We start from the raw sequence: 17,431 nt of genomic DNA on the forward strand, positions 1-17,431 counted from the left end.
CTAATCAGGATGCAACTTCCAGGATTTGCATAACCTCACTTTTTAATTGAAATTCCTTCCTCGCATCTTTGTGCATATTTCTCGGGCAGAAAAACCCTGCAGGGTTTGTGTCCCATACGTTTCCATTTATCCTGCTTTTGTATAATAATGTTGCCATTTGTTTTTTTTCCCGGTTTTGTATGTATATTAACACTTGAGAGTCTTTGCTGCAGTGGTTCAGATTTGAGGTGAAATTGATAAACACACAAAATGGAGAATTGTCATTTCATTTTTTCACCTGATTTTCTTTACAATTGACTGGAAAATAAGATCATGGAAACAAAAGACTGTTGATTAATACCACAATTTTTAACCCTATTTTGATTTTAAGTGTAAGTGTTAAGAGGTGGTTAAATGATTGCTTGCATATTGAATTCTTATGTTTTTGTTTCTTCAAGGTTCGAGATCAAGATGTTCCTGTCAAGCGTAATTATGTGAGAGTTACTGTTAATATTGAAGATACCAATGACCACGCACCGTGGTTTACCAGCTCTTCCTACACCGGTCGTGTGTTTGAGTCTGCTGCAGTTGACTCAGCAGTACTTCAGGTTACAGCATTGGATAAAGATAAGGGGCAAAATGCAGAAATTACATACACTATTGAGTCAGGTAATGATTAGCCTTAACTTGTCACTTTAATCTATTGATATCTGCATAAAACAAGACATGTTTGTTTCATTTGGCATCAGCAAAAGACAAAGGCAGGCTAGTACTTCAGGTGCAAAACTAACAGGATAAACAAAAACTGCAGATCTATAGAAAGGAGAGGAAAGTAAACAATCAATGAAAGAAATTTAGTGGGCGTGAATAATCTTTGCAATTCAATGGAGAGCTGCTGGGAAAGGTAAAATCATTAGGGAAGAAATGCTTAAAATGGAAGAAGGTTAAACCTTAAGCGTATCAATGACCAGAAACATGTATGCGAGATTGGAGTGGAAACAACGTTTGCAGAGATTTCAGTTACAGTCCAGAGTAGGCCAGGCATTCCTTTTCATCTCAGCTACCAGCCCCCTGACAGGCTTCCTCCTTCCCATGGTGATGTCAGGATACAAGAATTTTCTTGTTTTGATTTTATAGTGGGCTGTGATTCTTGATAGCTACTTCCCTTTAACTTCTAGACTTTGTGTAGTGAGTTTACACTTGGTTCCATTAGGAACAGAACAGCAAGACCCATAGAAACAATGAGATTGTTTCATAGTGTTTCTCATTGACACATTATTAACCTATAGAGGTATTTTTTCTATTTTCCCAGCATTGTACTTTATACAAGAGACAGTATACTGGGGGTGGGAAAATATGGTGAATGCTGATCTCAACATATTGTAAACACATTCCTTAGATGTCTAGAGTGTTTTGAATTCTGCATGATCTTTATTTTATGGGAAAAACAAAACTATTCGCAGTAAATGAAAACTTCTACCAAATAGTGAAGTATTAAATCAGAATTCAAACTGTATATTTTAAAACAAGGAATGAAAAATTATGAATGACTTTGATATGTCTAGTAGAGTAAGAAGAAAAATATTTTTAAGAATATGATAGTCTATCAGCTGTATAGAGTTATGAGCTTTGAAGCTGAGAAGAGTTTGGCCTGTCTGCTGCAAATTACGTTTGATGACTTTCAAATGCAGTGTCAGAAGTTTATTTTTAAAGATAGAGACTGTAGTTTACTAAAAAAGAGGTATCTAGATAGTGATACATGCACCTAGATAGTGATAAATGCATAGGCCTTTGAAATTGGATTGTGAGCTGTCTATTTACAACCATTAAAAGTGCATTGTGGCAAGCAGTGTGTGAGGAATTATACTCTCTGTGTATTTGTTGTGTACATCCAACTACTTGTCTGCAACTGGCCGTTAAACTTTATGTAAGTGTTTCAGACCCTCTCCAAAATTCCATTTTTAGTTAGGACAGTATATCTATTGCTAAGAGTTTCTTCTTGGAGTTTTGCCACCATGTAAGTAATTCTTAAAGCTTTTGCAAGATGTCCCTTGGGAAATGGTTTTTATTAGTTATCAATGACCTTAATTGTGGGGCTTTTAGAGAAATTTCTACACCACTAACCATTCTCCCCTACTCTGCCTGCCAGGCTTCTCAGGCAACTGAAGGATTTAGAATAGTTCGGATGGGTACGAAGGAGGAGTGGAAAGATTGTCAAGTCTCTCAATAGCTGGCACGGGACCCAGTCTGCTGAATGCCTGATATCTGAGTCAATGAGTCATCAACATTTAAAAGTTCAAAGTAAATTTATAATCAAGTACATATATGTCACCTTAGCCAGCCCTGCAATTCATTTTCTTGTGGGCCTACACAGTAAATCTAAGAAACCCAATAGATTCCATGAAAGTCCGTGCCCAGCAGGATAGGCAAAGTCAATCTGCAAAAGACAACAAACAGCAAATAGAACTGTAATAGTAGAGAAGAACAAAACACCCTGCAGCTGTAACACCAACCAAGCTGTAGAGCAGAGATAGTGCATTACATTCTGCTGTGAAGTTTGTTCCAGTTAAACGTGTGGAACGTTTTGGAGGCAGAGCCGAGTGTGTTAGTGTGCTGACACTGCTGATCATGACTCCACTGACTTGGACGAATTTCTAACAACAAATATACTAGGGTTGGAGAATAATGCTCTACTGAATATGCCATTAAGACCACAGCTCAATTTATTATGCTGTTGAATTAATGATAATAATAGGTCCTTAATATTCTATACCCATATGTTTAACGAAGCTGTTATTTGCTTTTTGCAGGAAATGTTGGCAACAGCTTTGCCATTGATCCAGTGCTGGGTACTATTACGGTTGCAAAAGGCTTGGATCGCAGTACCTGGAGGCAATATGAACTGATAGTCAAAGCGACTGATGGAGGAAGTGCTCCAATGAGTGCTGTTACTGCTGTTCGCATCATTGTGACCATTTCTGATAACGCAGCACCCAAGTTTGCAGTAAGGGAGTACTATGCAGAGATAGGTGAAGGAGCCAGCATTGGGAGTTTTGTTATCCTGATAACTGCATCCAGCCAGTCGTCTATAGTTTATGAAATAAAAGATGGAAATGTAAACGGCGCATTTAACATCAACCCTAACTCAGGAGTCATTGTTACCCAGAAGGCACTTGACAACGAGGGACTGGCTTTATACCGACTGACAATTCAAGCTACAAATATGGCTGGGTTATCTACTAACACCACCGTTTTAATACAGCTGCGAGATGAAAACGACAACGTGCCCGTTTTCATTGAATCGGAGTATGTCGGAATCATTAGTGAATCTGCCCATGTCAACAGTGTTGTTCTGAATAAGCAGAGTACTCCACTGGTAATTCAAGCCACAGATGCTGACGAAGGATCCAATGCCCTCCTGTTTTATCAAATTGCCGAGCCATCTGCCCGGAAATATTTTGCTATTGATTCCCGGACGGGCGCCATTCGTGCAGTGCAGAAACTAGACTATGAGCAGATGAATATTTTTAATTTCACCGTGCAAGTGCACGATAGTGGAAATCCACAATTGTTTGCAGAGCATGCCGCAAATGTCACCATTCATGTGATTGATGTAAACGATTGCCCTCCCATCTTTGCTCAGGATTTGTATGATGTCTCCCTTCTTGTGCCAACATACAAAGGTGTGAAGGTGACTGTTGTAGACGCCACTGATGCTGATTCGAATTCAAATGCCGATCTAATTTATTCCATAATCGATGGTAACATAGGTGAGAAGTTCTCCATAGATGCAAAGACAGCACTTATTTCAGTGCAGAACACAATCCACTTGAGGAGTCGGTATGAACTTACAGTTAGAGCAAGTGATGGCAGGTTTTCCAGTACAACTTCAGTGCGAATAAATATAAAAGAAAGCAAAGAAAGCAACCTAAAATTCACCCAAAGTTCATATTCTGCTGTTGTAAAGGAAAACACCACGGAGGTTAAAACTATAGCCATTATTACTACAGTGGGTAATGAAATGAATGAGCCATTATTTTACCACATCCATAATCCTGATAGAAAGTTTAAAATAAGCCGCACGTCGGGTGTTCTTGCAACTACCGGAATCCCGTTTGATCGTGAAGAGCAAGAAGTGTTTGATGTGGTGGTTGAAGTTAGTGAAGAAAAAAATCCATCAAGAGTGGCGCATGTGGTTGTGAAAGTTACTGTTGAAGACGTTAATGACAATGCTCCAATCTTTGTCAACCTGCCTTATTATGCCGTTGTCCAAATGGATGCTGAAGTAGGCCATGTTATTCGCCAGGTCACTGCTATAGATAAGGATATTGGTAAAAATGGAGAAGTTTGTTATTATCTTAAAAAACATCATGACCATTTTCAGATAGGACCATCAGGAGAAATATCCCTAAAGAAGAATTTTGAGCCCAACCTGTCAAATATGGAGTATGTTGTTGTTGTTGTTGTGAAGGATGGAGGGGAGGTGTCACTTTCCGCAGAAGTTGAAGTGCCCATCACGGTTATAAACAAAGCCATGCCTGTATTTGAGAAACCATTCTACAGTATCGAGATACCTGAGAATATTCAGCTGCACGCTCCAGTTGCCTATGTACAGGCTAACAGTCCAGAAGGTCCCCGTGTCATATACAGTATTGCAGATGGAGACCCTTTCAATCAGTTCACAATCAACTTCAACACCGGAGTTATAAATGTCATCAGCGCATTAGACTTTGAAACACATCCTGCTTACAAACTAACCATAAGAGCGACAGACTCACTGACGGGATCATACTCTGAGGTGTTCGTTGATATTGTGGTGGAGGATGTTAATGATAATCCTCCAGTGTTTGCAGAGAGGAAGTACACGGCCACTCTGTCCGAGGCTTCGGTGGTGGGCACGTCAGTGGCTCAGGTCACTGCCACGGATTCAGATTCTGGAATAAATAAAGTCCTCTACTACCAATTAGTAGAAGACGAGGCCAAAAGCTTTGAATACTTTCACATTGATAGCTCCAGTGGCCTCATTTTAACCGCACGGATGCTGGATTACGAACATGTTCAGAAGTATGATCTCCTTGTTCGAGCCTTGGATAATGGAAAGCCCCAACTTAGTAGTGATGTCATTGTGACTCTGCATGTCACTGATTTGAATGATAACCCTCCATTGTTCAATGAGCTGCTGTACCAGGCATCAGTAAGTGAGCCCATAATGCGGGGACACTTTGTAACACATGTGCAGGCCACTGATGCAGATCCTTCTGATGTGGACAAGCTTCGGTACTCAATTGTGTCAGGCAACGATCAGGTGAACTTTGCCATAGATAGCAAGTTGGGAATCATTACTATTTCAAGCCTACCCAAGCAGAATTTGGAGGCAGTTTATAATCTTACTGTAAGTGTATCTGATGGTGTTTTCAGAAGCTCAGCAAAAGTTCTAGTAAACATTCTGACTGCTAATTTTCACAATCCGGTTTTTGTTCAGAGTGATTATGAAGTAGAATTGGCTGAAAATTCAGAAATTGGGACACTTTTGATTGAAGTAAAGGCAACAGATAAAGATTCTGGTATATATGGGAACTTAACTTATTCAATTGTTAATGACTTTGCAAGAGACAGATTTTCTGTTGATCAGAAAGGAAGGATTTTCACCTCGGAGAAATTGGATCGTGAAAACCCAGTGGAGAAGGTGATCACTGTCAGTGTCATGGCGAAAGATGGTGGCGGCAAAGTGGCTTTCTGCAATGTTAATGTGATACTCACCGATGAAAATGATAATGTACCTCAGTTCCGAGCTGAAAAATATAAAGTAAACATTGGTTCATATGCTCCAAAGGGATCTTCAGTCATTAGAATTATAGCTTCTGATGCAGATGAAGGTAGCAATGCAGATATCGTCTACGCCATTGAAGCTGCTTCTGACAATGTTGAGGAAAACTTTCAAATTAATTCATTTACTGGGGTCATCAGCACCAAAGAAAGCTTAGTTGGATTAGAAAATAATTTTTATACTTTTGTTGTCAGAGTTAAAGATGGTGGAATTCCACAGCTAGATTCTGTTGTTCCTGTCTATGTGAGAATACTTCTCCCAGAAATTCCCCTTCCAGTATTTACAGAACCTTTCTACACATTTGCCATCTCTGAGGAAATAAATGTTGGAACCGTGATTGATTTGATCAGAGCAGAAAGTGATCAGCCATTGTTCTACAGTCTTGTGAAGGGAAATACTCCTGAAAGTAACATGGATGAAATATTTGCTATAGAACATGATACCGGGAAATTAAAGACTGAAAAATCTCTTGATCATGAAATAACCAAATGGTACCAGATTACTGTGCTGGCACAATATCCTTTTGAGGGATATGAGGTTATTTCTTCTGTGGATGTGAGCATTCAAGTGAAAGATGAGAATGACAATAAGCCCATTTTTGATTCAAATCCTTACGAAGCTTTTGTTGTGGAAAATATGCCTGAAGGAACCACAGTAATTCAAGTAAAAGCTTCAGACCTGGATTCTGGAGTGAATGGCCAGGTGACCTACAGCTTAGCTCAATCTCAGGAACTGGATCATGTGCTCGATCTTTTCACCATTAATAGTGAAACTGGGTGGATAACAACCCTCAAAGAGTTGGACCATGAGAAGCAGACAAAGTATCGAATCGTCGTGGTGGCATCTGATCAGGGAGAGCAGGTCCAGTTGTCATCCACGACGGTAGTGGACCTCACCGTCACTGACGTAAATGACAATCCCCCGCGCTTTACTGCTGAGCTGTACAAAGGAACTCTGAGTGAAGATGACCCTCCCGGCGGAGTGATTGCTATACTGAGTACTACAGATGCTGATACTGAAGCTGTAAATAGACAAGTTACTTGTTACATTACAGGTGAGAACTATGCTAGATTGTATTGTGCCAATATGGGGTGTTAGCTCTTGTTTTAAGAATATATGTGTAAACTAATTGTAGCTTTCTTATAGAAGAAAATTGCCATAATCAGACAGGGTAATCAAAATTCATAGATTTAAATCTCTTTTCCCAAAAGAACAGGATAATTGCATGAAAGTTGACAACTTCAGTTATACAAAACTCGGAAACATTTTCATTTAGTTTAATCTGTAAGAATTTGACGGATTATATGGTACAGAAATTCCAGGATGTGAGATTTAGGGCATTCTGTAATTTTCTGGAATTCAGCAGTATGCAGTGATCCTCATTAACAGCTGAGATACTGTCCATGTTTCTTTTCCGTATTTAAAATCGGTCAAGAAATTGTTTCCTTAGTTCACTCTCTATGTTTATATCAGTTGAAGCATATCATTCAATCACAGGAATTGTAGTTAATAACTTAAATTGAGAAATAATTGTGTTGCCAGAACAGTCTGTTTGAAAAATTAGTCGATTGTACAATAATGTTTTAGGTGGTTTGCCCAGTGTGGGGCAGCTGAAGTTAATTATCTCAGACTGAAGCATATTGTTGGCTCCCCATCTTAAAATGCAGTCTAAATTGTATGAAATTAGCGTTTTGTAATTGTGGTTTTGTAATCATAAAGTATATATGTATATTTTATTAGTAACCAAATAATAAATCCTACACCGCTCTGGGATTATGATCGTCAGAGGCATTGAAACTAAAATGATCTGGTTTTTGTGCTGCGCATCTTCAGTGATGGTGGGCTGGGTGTAGTCATTCTCAGCTCAACTCATGCATTTCAGTTTTAAACACTTCCTGGTCCAAATTGCATCAAATTCCTTAGAGTTGTTATTTTTAGCCATTTCTGTACTGCTCCTGACACTGAGCATATTCTGGTATGTTGAAATTACTTGGCCAGTTAGTTATGGTATCACTTCATTAAGGTGGTATCATTGCAAACAAATCTGTATGCTTTCAATGTTCATCCTAGCAGTGTCATTACAGAAAATTCCAAGCCCTCAAGTGTCATATCTGTTAGTTAAAAAAAAACAAAATATAAATGCTAGAATAGCTTTTTTGAAACTTTAGACCAGTTTAAAACAAAACTGAAATTTTTCAGAACTAATGAATTCCTGTTTCATCTTCCCATGCCCCCTCAGCGCTTGTTTTTCCACTGACCTTTTTTCTTATTGCTTAATTTTTTTTACTCTGCTTTTAGATTAACAATAAACATTTGTGTTGAAAATATGGAGTAATTTGTTCCTGCAATATATGTTAGACATTCTCATAAATTACTGCCAAAATCATGCATGGACAGATGGTCATGGGAGTACTTAACTTTGGGCCCATTGACCCCATGACTAGTTTGGAAGGGTATCATGTTAACTTAACTATTGATTCTGTTTTACAAAATTATTTTTGTTCTGGTCTCATTTTGATGTAATTACATTCTAGATTTGCATTTTACTGAAATCAATATTTATCCAATGAAGGCACAGCTAAATTGGATTGATCATGTGATGGTCAGCCTGTTAGGCTTTTCTGATTACTTATTAAATGTTGCTTATTGGAACATTTCCAATAGAATACATTACTGAGATGGATATAAAGTGTATATAGTGTTACTGATGAATTATAATTGATTTGTACAGAGGATTTTTAATGGGAAGTGAAGTTCATTTGTGCAGGCAGTATTATGGTTGTAGTTACTTTATTAACTGTCACACTTATCTGCAAGGCACATGGCCAATTAAAATTATTTAATTTAGTATCTTTATCCATGGTTCATCCCCAGGTTTAAGCAATCTTACATAACTCTTCACCTTGTTCTGATCTCAAGTGAACGTTACAGGACAAATTTAGCTTGTGTCCTCTGTAGTGATGTAGTTGGAATTTAAAATTGGGAACGTGCTCGCCACCAGCTTTATTCCATGTTAAATTAGAAGTGTGTGGAGATACTATGAAGAATTTATTGCTTTAATTTCACCGCTGGTTCACTAAAGTACATTTTGTGCAGTGAGGCAATGGAATTTATCAAGTTTTTCCTTTCTGGGACTTTACTGAGTGCGAATATGTAAAACTAAAACCATATATACCATTTGGCTGTGTATACCAGGTGACCCAGTCTTTGCTTTGTAATGAGATGACAGTGTCCTTACTGCATTTGAGTTAGGTAAAAGAAGGTGAAGCACGACTCTTAACTACCAGTGTTTCCTCATACACCACAGCCTAATCATGGTGTGTTTATGCTTGGCCATGAAGTTAGAGTAGCCAGTGAGTCTCTTCATAGTCAGATAACTTGCTGAAATTTCGCATCTGGGCTTGCTGGATGACCTCAAGACTATAAGATATGGAGGCAGAATTAGACCACCTGGCCCATTGTGTTATTTCATCATGGCTTCACCATCTGAAACTTTCTCAGAATAACATTCATTTATTAGGCTCAGTTGCTCTGAAATTTCTGAAACTTCCATGGTATCTTACCAGATTAGCTGCTCACAAATTTATGCAACAGCAGCTGCTGCACAAATGTTTCCAATATGCTTCAAAATTTCTCCTTTGATTTTTATCAGATCAGATCAAATTACTAACAGCTGTTGATGATTAATCAGTGGCTCTGCTGCGCACTTTGTTTATAAACAAGGTACTACATCGGTGATCTCTAATGGCAATTTGAAATTAATTTTCAGCCGGTGATCCTCTGGGACAGTTTGGCATTGAGCACATTCAGAACGAATGGAAAGTTTATGTCAGAAAGCCTTTGGATAGGGAGAAGAAGGATCATTATCTGTTAACCATTACAGCTACGGATGGTACTTTAGTAGCCAAAGCAGTTGTTGAAGTTAAAGTCCTTGATGCAAATGATAACAGTCCAACTTGTGAAAAGGTAAGTATTTACCTTTATTGGTGTCAGCAATTTAATAAATGTGTAATGTGCATAAAATTCCCTTCTCATAATTATACAGCAAAAAGAGCAGAGTCAAATACTCATGTAAGCATACTTAAGTCTTTACAGAATTCTTATTTCTTGAAGGTTTTTGGAGTATTGTATTTAAGAGCATGTATTCCTTTCTCGGCATGCACTTGTCTATATTTTCCTTGCCTATATCATTGGTAGTGACGTAGAAAATAGCAGCACAGCACAGTACAATAAATACAGGCTCTACGGCCTTGATATTCTGCTGACATTTTAACCTACTCTAAGATCATTCTGACCCTTTCCTATGACATAGCTCTCCATTCTTCTATCATCCATGTGTCCCTTATCAATCAGTATCTATCACCACCTCTGGCAGGGAGTTCTATGCACACATGAAATGCATTTTACAGTAAGAAAAAAATCTTGATTTTGAATTTGCTGTACCAGTTAACTTTTATTTTAAACATGAAATCTTACAATCGTAGTAAGAGTTAGCTTTGTTATTTTGTAGATTTCAATCGTTCTCGAAATTGTACTGAAGGACAATTCAGCATTTTAAACCTTAGATGAAGCATCAAATCTGATTCAGGGACAAACATAAGATGTATCAAGCAGATGATATTACTCAACTGAGAACAATACTACTGTGAGTGATATGCTGGATAGGATTCATAGAGGGTTAAAAGCTTTTGTGACGAAGAACCATTTTGTTTTCTTAGTAATAGTCTTGTTATACCACAGCACATTTTCAAGAATCTCATTGTTGCATATTGACAGCTGCATGATTTCTTCTCTTTGGTTTCTCTGCAGTTTGAGTCCCAGCTCCTGATTAACTGCTGTTGTTTTCCCAATTAAATGTTACATTCCAATATTATTCTCACAATTTGTATTAAATCTTTTGATTTGTCTTCATTGACTTCCCGAGCACAGCCTCGCAGCCTTACATTTTTATTCTGAATTAGTCTTAACCAAGAAAGAAATACTTTAGGTGAAAATTTTTGTTTTATCTTGCTAAAGGTGCATTTTTTACATTTAGTGCTGGATATTAATCTATTTCTGAGATGAAAGGAGAAGTAAGATTCAGGGCTATGTGATTTTACAAAAACTTGCAGTGAGCCAGGTTTATTGCAAACTGTTGTGTTTGTTGTGTGGTGAAGGTGAAATGAGCACTGTGCTGTCTCAGGTGACTTCCAGTTATTCAGGGCTGAAACAAATTGTTAAAGATGAAACCTACAGTCCTGCAACAGTTGAAATGTTAAGCTGACAGCCAGAGATGCTTCAAAATGTGCATAGGTTTACGGTTTGGAGTTTAGAGGAGGTAGAGGAGAAGGAATAATGGCACTTTTAGAGCCCACAAAGCAATTATAGTGTGCTCTTAACATGAGGCATAGAGCTGAGAAGTCCCTGCTCCCACACTCAGACCCACTTTGCCCACCCGTTTGCTGTGATGCATGTCCATGCTCCCTGAGATCATTGGTGATCATTAAATCAAGCTCAACAATAAATTTAGCTTTTTCTGGTGGTGTAGTGTCCTCTGCTGATCATTTTGGAAATGTTTGGGTACTAGAGTGACGTTTTCTGCGGTAAATTTTTCACGTTTATGCAGTAGATTAATAGCCAGGGCACATTCCCAATTGTCTCTACACAATTCTACACATTTCTTACTTGAATTCTACACAAGTAAGATAGACCTAAACTGGCTGGCGCTCTTCCCCAATTATACTGCAGCACTGGATTCCTCAGGGTGTCCAAAGGTATCGTGTGAACTGCAGTCAAGTAGTGAGCTGGATCCTTCAAGTCAAGCTCAAAGAACAGGCATGAGGATCAAATTGTTCCTAACCTTTAGTGTGATGACATTATGTTGCACAGGACCTCAGCTTTGACAGTATTTGGCATATTGAAAATGATGGAGCCCCAAATGCCAAGTGTATATTTGTGTCCTTTTCTCTGATAGGTAAAGGCAGATAGCTGTTCACAGCCACTTCGGGCAAAATTACATCAAATCTCACGCTCTTTTAAATTCACTTCACACGGTCATGCATTGAAATTTTCTTTGGCTGAAAGAGGAAAAAAAAATCATGCTGTGTTCTATTATTATCCCATTGTTGTGATTATTAATCAGTCTTATGCTTCAAGGAGATATTATTGCATGTCTCAGAATTAAAAAAGCTTCATGCTAGAAAATAAGTCCTATCACTGTTTAATCTGTATCATCAACTTGTCCTTAAGGGTGTAAATGAATTATTAAAATGACTTCTGATCTGCCGAAAGGATCGAACTTAGGCCCTGCTGTTTTCTAACCTGTTTGCTGGTCCTTGACAAAATTTAATTCAATCATTTATTGGTTTCCAGATGTGTGTTGGCATCCACTCAGCCTCACTTTTCTTCATGTCCATCCTATTTTTGTATTGTCTGACTGCTTGTTGAATCACTTGTTTAGTAGAAATTTCCTCCAACCATTCTGAGGCTGTAATTTTGCAGAAGCACAAATGAGCTCTTGTTCCCCAGCTTCCACTTCTTCCCCTGGATACTCTCTCTGACCAAATTAAAACACCCATGATCTTGGAATCGCCCATCTTCTCTGTTTCTTAGCTGGTTTGCATTTACTGGAGGCTTCGAACTTGGTTCAGTTCTGTGGTCTTGGACCTCCCAACCCGGTAAACGGAAACTTTACCGTTCCTGAAACCTTCCCGATTGCAACCTTGCAACTTTTCAAATCTGACCTATATACCATTAATTTTAATTGTTCCACAAAGGCTTTAATCTCTGAATTTGTTCCCAGAATGTTTTTCCATTGACGTACCTCGGCTGCTCTAATTAGCTAGAGTTTCTATAAATTGTTAAAAAGACAAACTACCATTTTACCGAGTGACAAATTCTGTTCTCAAATTAAACACAGAACGAGTTAGGGTACTACTGATATTAACACAGTACTATAACTCTGTGTGTTAGTCCCTAATCATTATCAAAGGAGCAAGTGTACTCCACCGTGTTCTTTAGATTGGCTGTAGATAAGCAAAATCAGCATAAACACCTAGTGCAGGTAATGGACTGCCCTGTAACATTCAAGATGATTGTTAAATTCTTCGTATTTCCTCATTTGTTTCATTTTTACTCCCAGCCATTTCTTGCATCTTTTTGCCTAAATGTTTGAAACTACAGTGAGCGAACAGTTGTGAATTGTGTTACTGCTTATTTCGTGCCAAATATCAGTGGCAAAAAAATCACTACTTTTTGAACACAAACAGCCCCAACTGCTGCTATTTAAATACTGTTCACTCTAAGCTCAGTGTCCTTTCTAATACCCATGCAAGTGCACATGACTGAAGCTGTCCTAATTAAGCACCATAGTGTTCCCAACAGATGAAGGGAATCCTGGCTAGCTACTCAATTAGATTTTGCTCTTTAAGAGCTCCAAATAGCGACTGCCCCAATTAACCAACAGCCCAGATAGTCAGAATCTACTTTACTTCTAAAACACAATGGTAAGCTTTCAGTCATTTGCCCTAATTATTTTATGTTAATAGGTGTCAATTATCATTTTTTCTTAAGAAGACTTACTGTGTTAAATCCCTAATTTATGTAGGGTTCAGTTTTTTGCAGAACGTTCTCATTAGTTTCACAAGGCTGCTCAATTATATATCTGCATACAAAAATATGCCATGTCACTTGCATGTAGTGCAGTTGCATTCTTCGTTATTAGCAATTCTCACTTTGAAGATCAAGAAGATCTTTGAAGATCTTCAAAGTAAATAAATCAGTTATAATCTGAAGGATTGTCTAATAATCATCCTGTAGTCTGATCTCATTTTAATTCATTGTGTGTTTTGGAGGGTTGGTAGCCAAATGTTCCAGAAATGATACATACATACCAGGATAGAAATAGTATGCTTCAGTTTACAAACAATTTTGTGAGGTACAGTGCTTAACCTTGTTGAAGTCAGACTTGTATTTCATCAAGGTCAACAAGAAACATAATTCACACATTTAAAATTTTCTGTTCAATCTGTATTTTACCCTTTCATTGATCCATATTAAAGATCTGTCTGCTCACTAGTATATATGCTTAAAATATGTGACCAGAAATTTATGCTTCTTGCTGTGTAAAATTTTCATGCGTCAAATTATATTAATTAATGGACGCATATGTGCTAATCTTATAGCTGCATCCACTTCTAGATATTCCACAATGAATTACAGTGCTCACATTTGAATTGGAATGCCGTAAGCACTAAATAAATTTCTAAAAAGTAATTTACTTTCTCAGCAGCTGCACAACATAGTTTCATTTACTGCCCGGGGATCAAATATGACTCGTCAAGTTTTCTCAATCAGCCTCCGCTAAAAGTTCATACAAGTTAATTAAAGTCGATTAACTTTAAAAGTCTATAACTTTAAAATGAACTTTTAACTTCAAGGTTTACAGTTAGCACAACACTTGGCATTGCCAGCAGTAAGATGGGATTTGATTCCTGCCACTAAGCAGTTTGTATGTCCTGCCCTTGACTGCCTGAGATTCGTCCAGGTGCCTTGAGTTTCTGCAACATTCCAGATGTGTATGGGTTAGGATTATTAAATTGTGGGCAAGCTACAGTGGCACCAGATGCAAGGTGACACTTGTGGCCATCCCAGCACATCCTTGCTGATTTGAAATGAGGCAAACAAAACATTTCAGTGTTTCGATGTATATTTGGCAAATAACGCTAATCTTTAAGTGTATCAGGTTGTTCCCCATTCTTCATTCTTAGTTGACACAATTCTTAGGCAGGCTTTCTGATTTCACATACAATGTACAATAACATGGTTTTAAAATATTGGGTAACCTGGTTTAAATATTTTGATAATCACAGTAAGATCTTCCATAACATATGGCTTTACACCATCATATCAATGGCAGTTAGCTCTATGTGTAAAGACGTGTGAAACCAAAATTAAGGCTGACTGGGAAAAATAAGGAAAGAAAAATAACAAAATAAATTTAATTTAGTAGACTCTTAAAATTCACTGTTAATGATGGCTCTGTAAAGATCAAGATATTTAGAAGTACTTCTTCATATCTGTTGTTATGAGGTATTTTGGCAGGTGAGGCAGTCACTTAGATATAAATGAAATTTATTTTCTTTTTAGACTTTGTATGCTGAGACCATAGCGGAGGATGTTCCTTCTGCCAAATTAATCCTGGTGGTTTTGGCTAAAGATGCAGATATACGTTCAAATGGAGAAATCACTTACACACTCCACGGAACCGGAGCAGAGAAATTCAGATTAGATTCTGTCACTGGTGAGAGAAAATGCGCGGTTCAGTTTTAGAGAGAAAGGATGCTTTTGTTTGTTTTGGATCCTTAACATTCCATGATGATCTGCTATGAGCCCTCTTTTTTTTCACAGTAGTATCATCATTTTTGCTGGAAATATCATTAGTCTAATTAATTGTTAATTTACCGAGTGGATATTATCTGTTTAGGTAAAGGTATATAATACTTTTAATAAATCACATGGCATCATTAAATAATGGGAGATTATTCAACCAAACAATTATTTGAGTGCTAAAATTAATTGAGAGGCTAGATGTCAAACATGAACATTTTTCTTCCAGTAGCTACTTCTGTAATTAACTTGTATTCTGCTTAAATATTAGGTGAATTAAAAACATTTGCTCCACTTGATCGTGAGGAGCAAGCGGTTTATAATCTTCTGGTGAAAGCTACTGATGGAGGTGGCCGTTCCTGCCAGACTGATATTGTTATTACACTGGAGGATGTGAATGATAATGCACCAGTCTTTTCATCTGATCCATACACTGTATCTGTTTTTGAAAACACAGCCAATAAAACATTGCTGACAAGAGTTCAAGCTACTGATCCAGATGCAGGTATGGTCAAGTCCAGTGCGACTAAATTACCAGTATTGTACAGCACATTTACCAGAGACTAAGACATTTTTTACATTGTTACCAGGTTACTTTACAATGAAGAATCATCTAGAAATGTATATGTGTGTATGTGTATACACATATCAGTTATATTAATATAGTGTTTCTTGTTGGTTGTGAATAACATATGTATTAAGCAAATTTTCACATTGCAGGAGTGCCAATGGAATATACCATTTATGTTAAAAATTTTGCAACTCAGAGGAAGTGGGCCTTTGATCTTGTCATGGCTCACTTGGTTAGATATGATCTTGAATTTTTTGTTCAATTTTAGACACCACACCTCAGAAAAGCAAATCCTGTTTTTAGGTAGCAGCAACAGAGGTAGTTTAAGGTCAAAAACATCACAGTGAGAATGGGGTGCATATATTTGACTTCTGTTTGAGGGCCAAGGAGCTATCATTGATGTATTCGAAGTAATGTGAGAGAAATTGAAGGACTTTGATACCAGGAAGTAATTTGCAGAGAATTTCAGAACAGAAAATCACGATCTTCGAATTAAACCAAATAAGAGGGACATGAGTAGATGTATTCATAATTTGGTTGTAGATATGCTAACTTGCCCATTGTATTAGGACTATTACGATACGGATCAAAGGCATTGTGGTACTGATGGGTCATGATGTCATTGAACGGTAGAATGAATTGAAGATCTGAACAGAGCACTGTTCAAACTTTATTGAATTATCTTTAAGTGACTATAGGTGACACACTCATACTTGATCTTTTGTTATATCTCTGCTTGGAAAAGGGAATGCTGTCATAATCCTAGTCAAGTACATAATACTCCAAGCAAATAATAGTGCCTGGGATTACTTTATTCTTCTACTTCATTTTAGCTGTATCTTTAAAAGAATTATTGTGAATGGAATGGATATGATGGTAAAATACAAACATGAATAATCAAATCAAGTTTAATTTTCATTCAACCGTACATGGATACAGTCAAACAAAACATCATCCCCCTGTGTCCAAGGTGCAAAGTATACACAGCACATTAAAAATAACAAACAAAAAAAAAATAGTTATGCAAAAAAAAGCCAATTATATAGCCCAAGACCCTGAGTGACATGTCCCACAAATTGATGGGTATAGTTCCGAGCACTACAATTCAGCTTATCACTCTACCGATCAGACACTAGAGAGCAGCGCCAATGGGAGATGCATGGATGCCATGCTGTACCAGCTCTGGTGTCTCCTCTCCCAGACTGCAGCTGCAGGCAAGGCCGCGGCCTGAGACCTGGTCCTCAGTGCGGCTGAGGCTAGGCAGCTCCCACATCGCCTGTCGTTCCACCAAACAAGGGAAACAGGCCTGTGGCATCTTACATTATCAGTGACCAACACAGCCTTGTGATCACAACGAGGAACATCCAGCGCGATCACCCACAGTAATAATTCTGGTGATATCTCAGATTAAATCCGAGTTCTTGTCAGCACCGGAGTTTGTCACTGAAAGGCTGTTAAAATGTAGTGGAATCAGAAGCTTAGGAGTTAACCCAGGTAAATTTTGCAAGTGAAAGCTTACCAGGAATGATAATTGTTAGCCAGATTTGCTGATTGTAATTATCGATGTATTTGTATCTTACGTGATGTTGATACAATCCTGCGCATGAAACAAACTGCATTCTGGAGGAACCATGAGCCTCAACAATATTTGCATAAATCCAATAAATTGCTGATCGTGCAGATTCAGC

The 17,431-nt window shown here is 37.8% G+C and overlaps 1 protein-coding gene across 6 annotated transcripts in view; it reads left to right on the top strand.

The window, feature by feature from the left end:
* The window catches only part of fat1a (FAT atypical cadherin 1a), a 175,492-nt gene that overhangs the window by 121,348 nt on the left and 36,713 nt on the right, over positions 1 to 17,431 (top strand). For all 6 annotated transcript variants that reach the window (XM_059989300.1, XM_059989301.1, XM_059989305.1 and 3 more), the window contains exons 9-13: positions 438 to 648; positions 2,790 to 6,860; positions 9,576 to 9,772; positions 14,933 to 15,086; positions 15,444 to 15,677. In XM_059989300.1, the coding sequence (XP_059845283.1) occupies positions 438 to 648; positions 2,790 to 6,860; positions 9,576 to 9,772; positions 14,933 to 15,086; positions 15,444 to 15,677 (4,867 nt within the window). The remainder of the gene's footprint in view (positions 1 to 437; positions 649 to 2,789; positions 6,861 to 9,575; positions 9,773 to 14,932; positions 15,087 to 15,443; positions 15,678 to 17,431) is intronic.

This window comes from Hypanus sabinus, chromosome 14 (assembly GCF_030144855.1).
Source record: "Hypanus sabinus isolate sHypSab1 chromosome 14, sHypSab1.hap1, whole genome shotgun sequence".
NCBI lineage: Eukaryota > Metazoa > Chordata > Chondrichthyes > Myliobatiformes > Dasyatidae > Hypanus > Hypanus sabinus.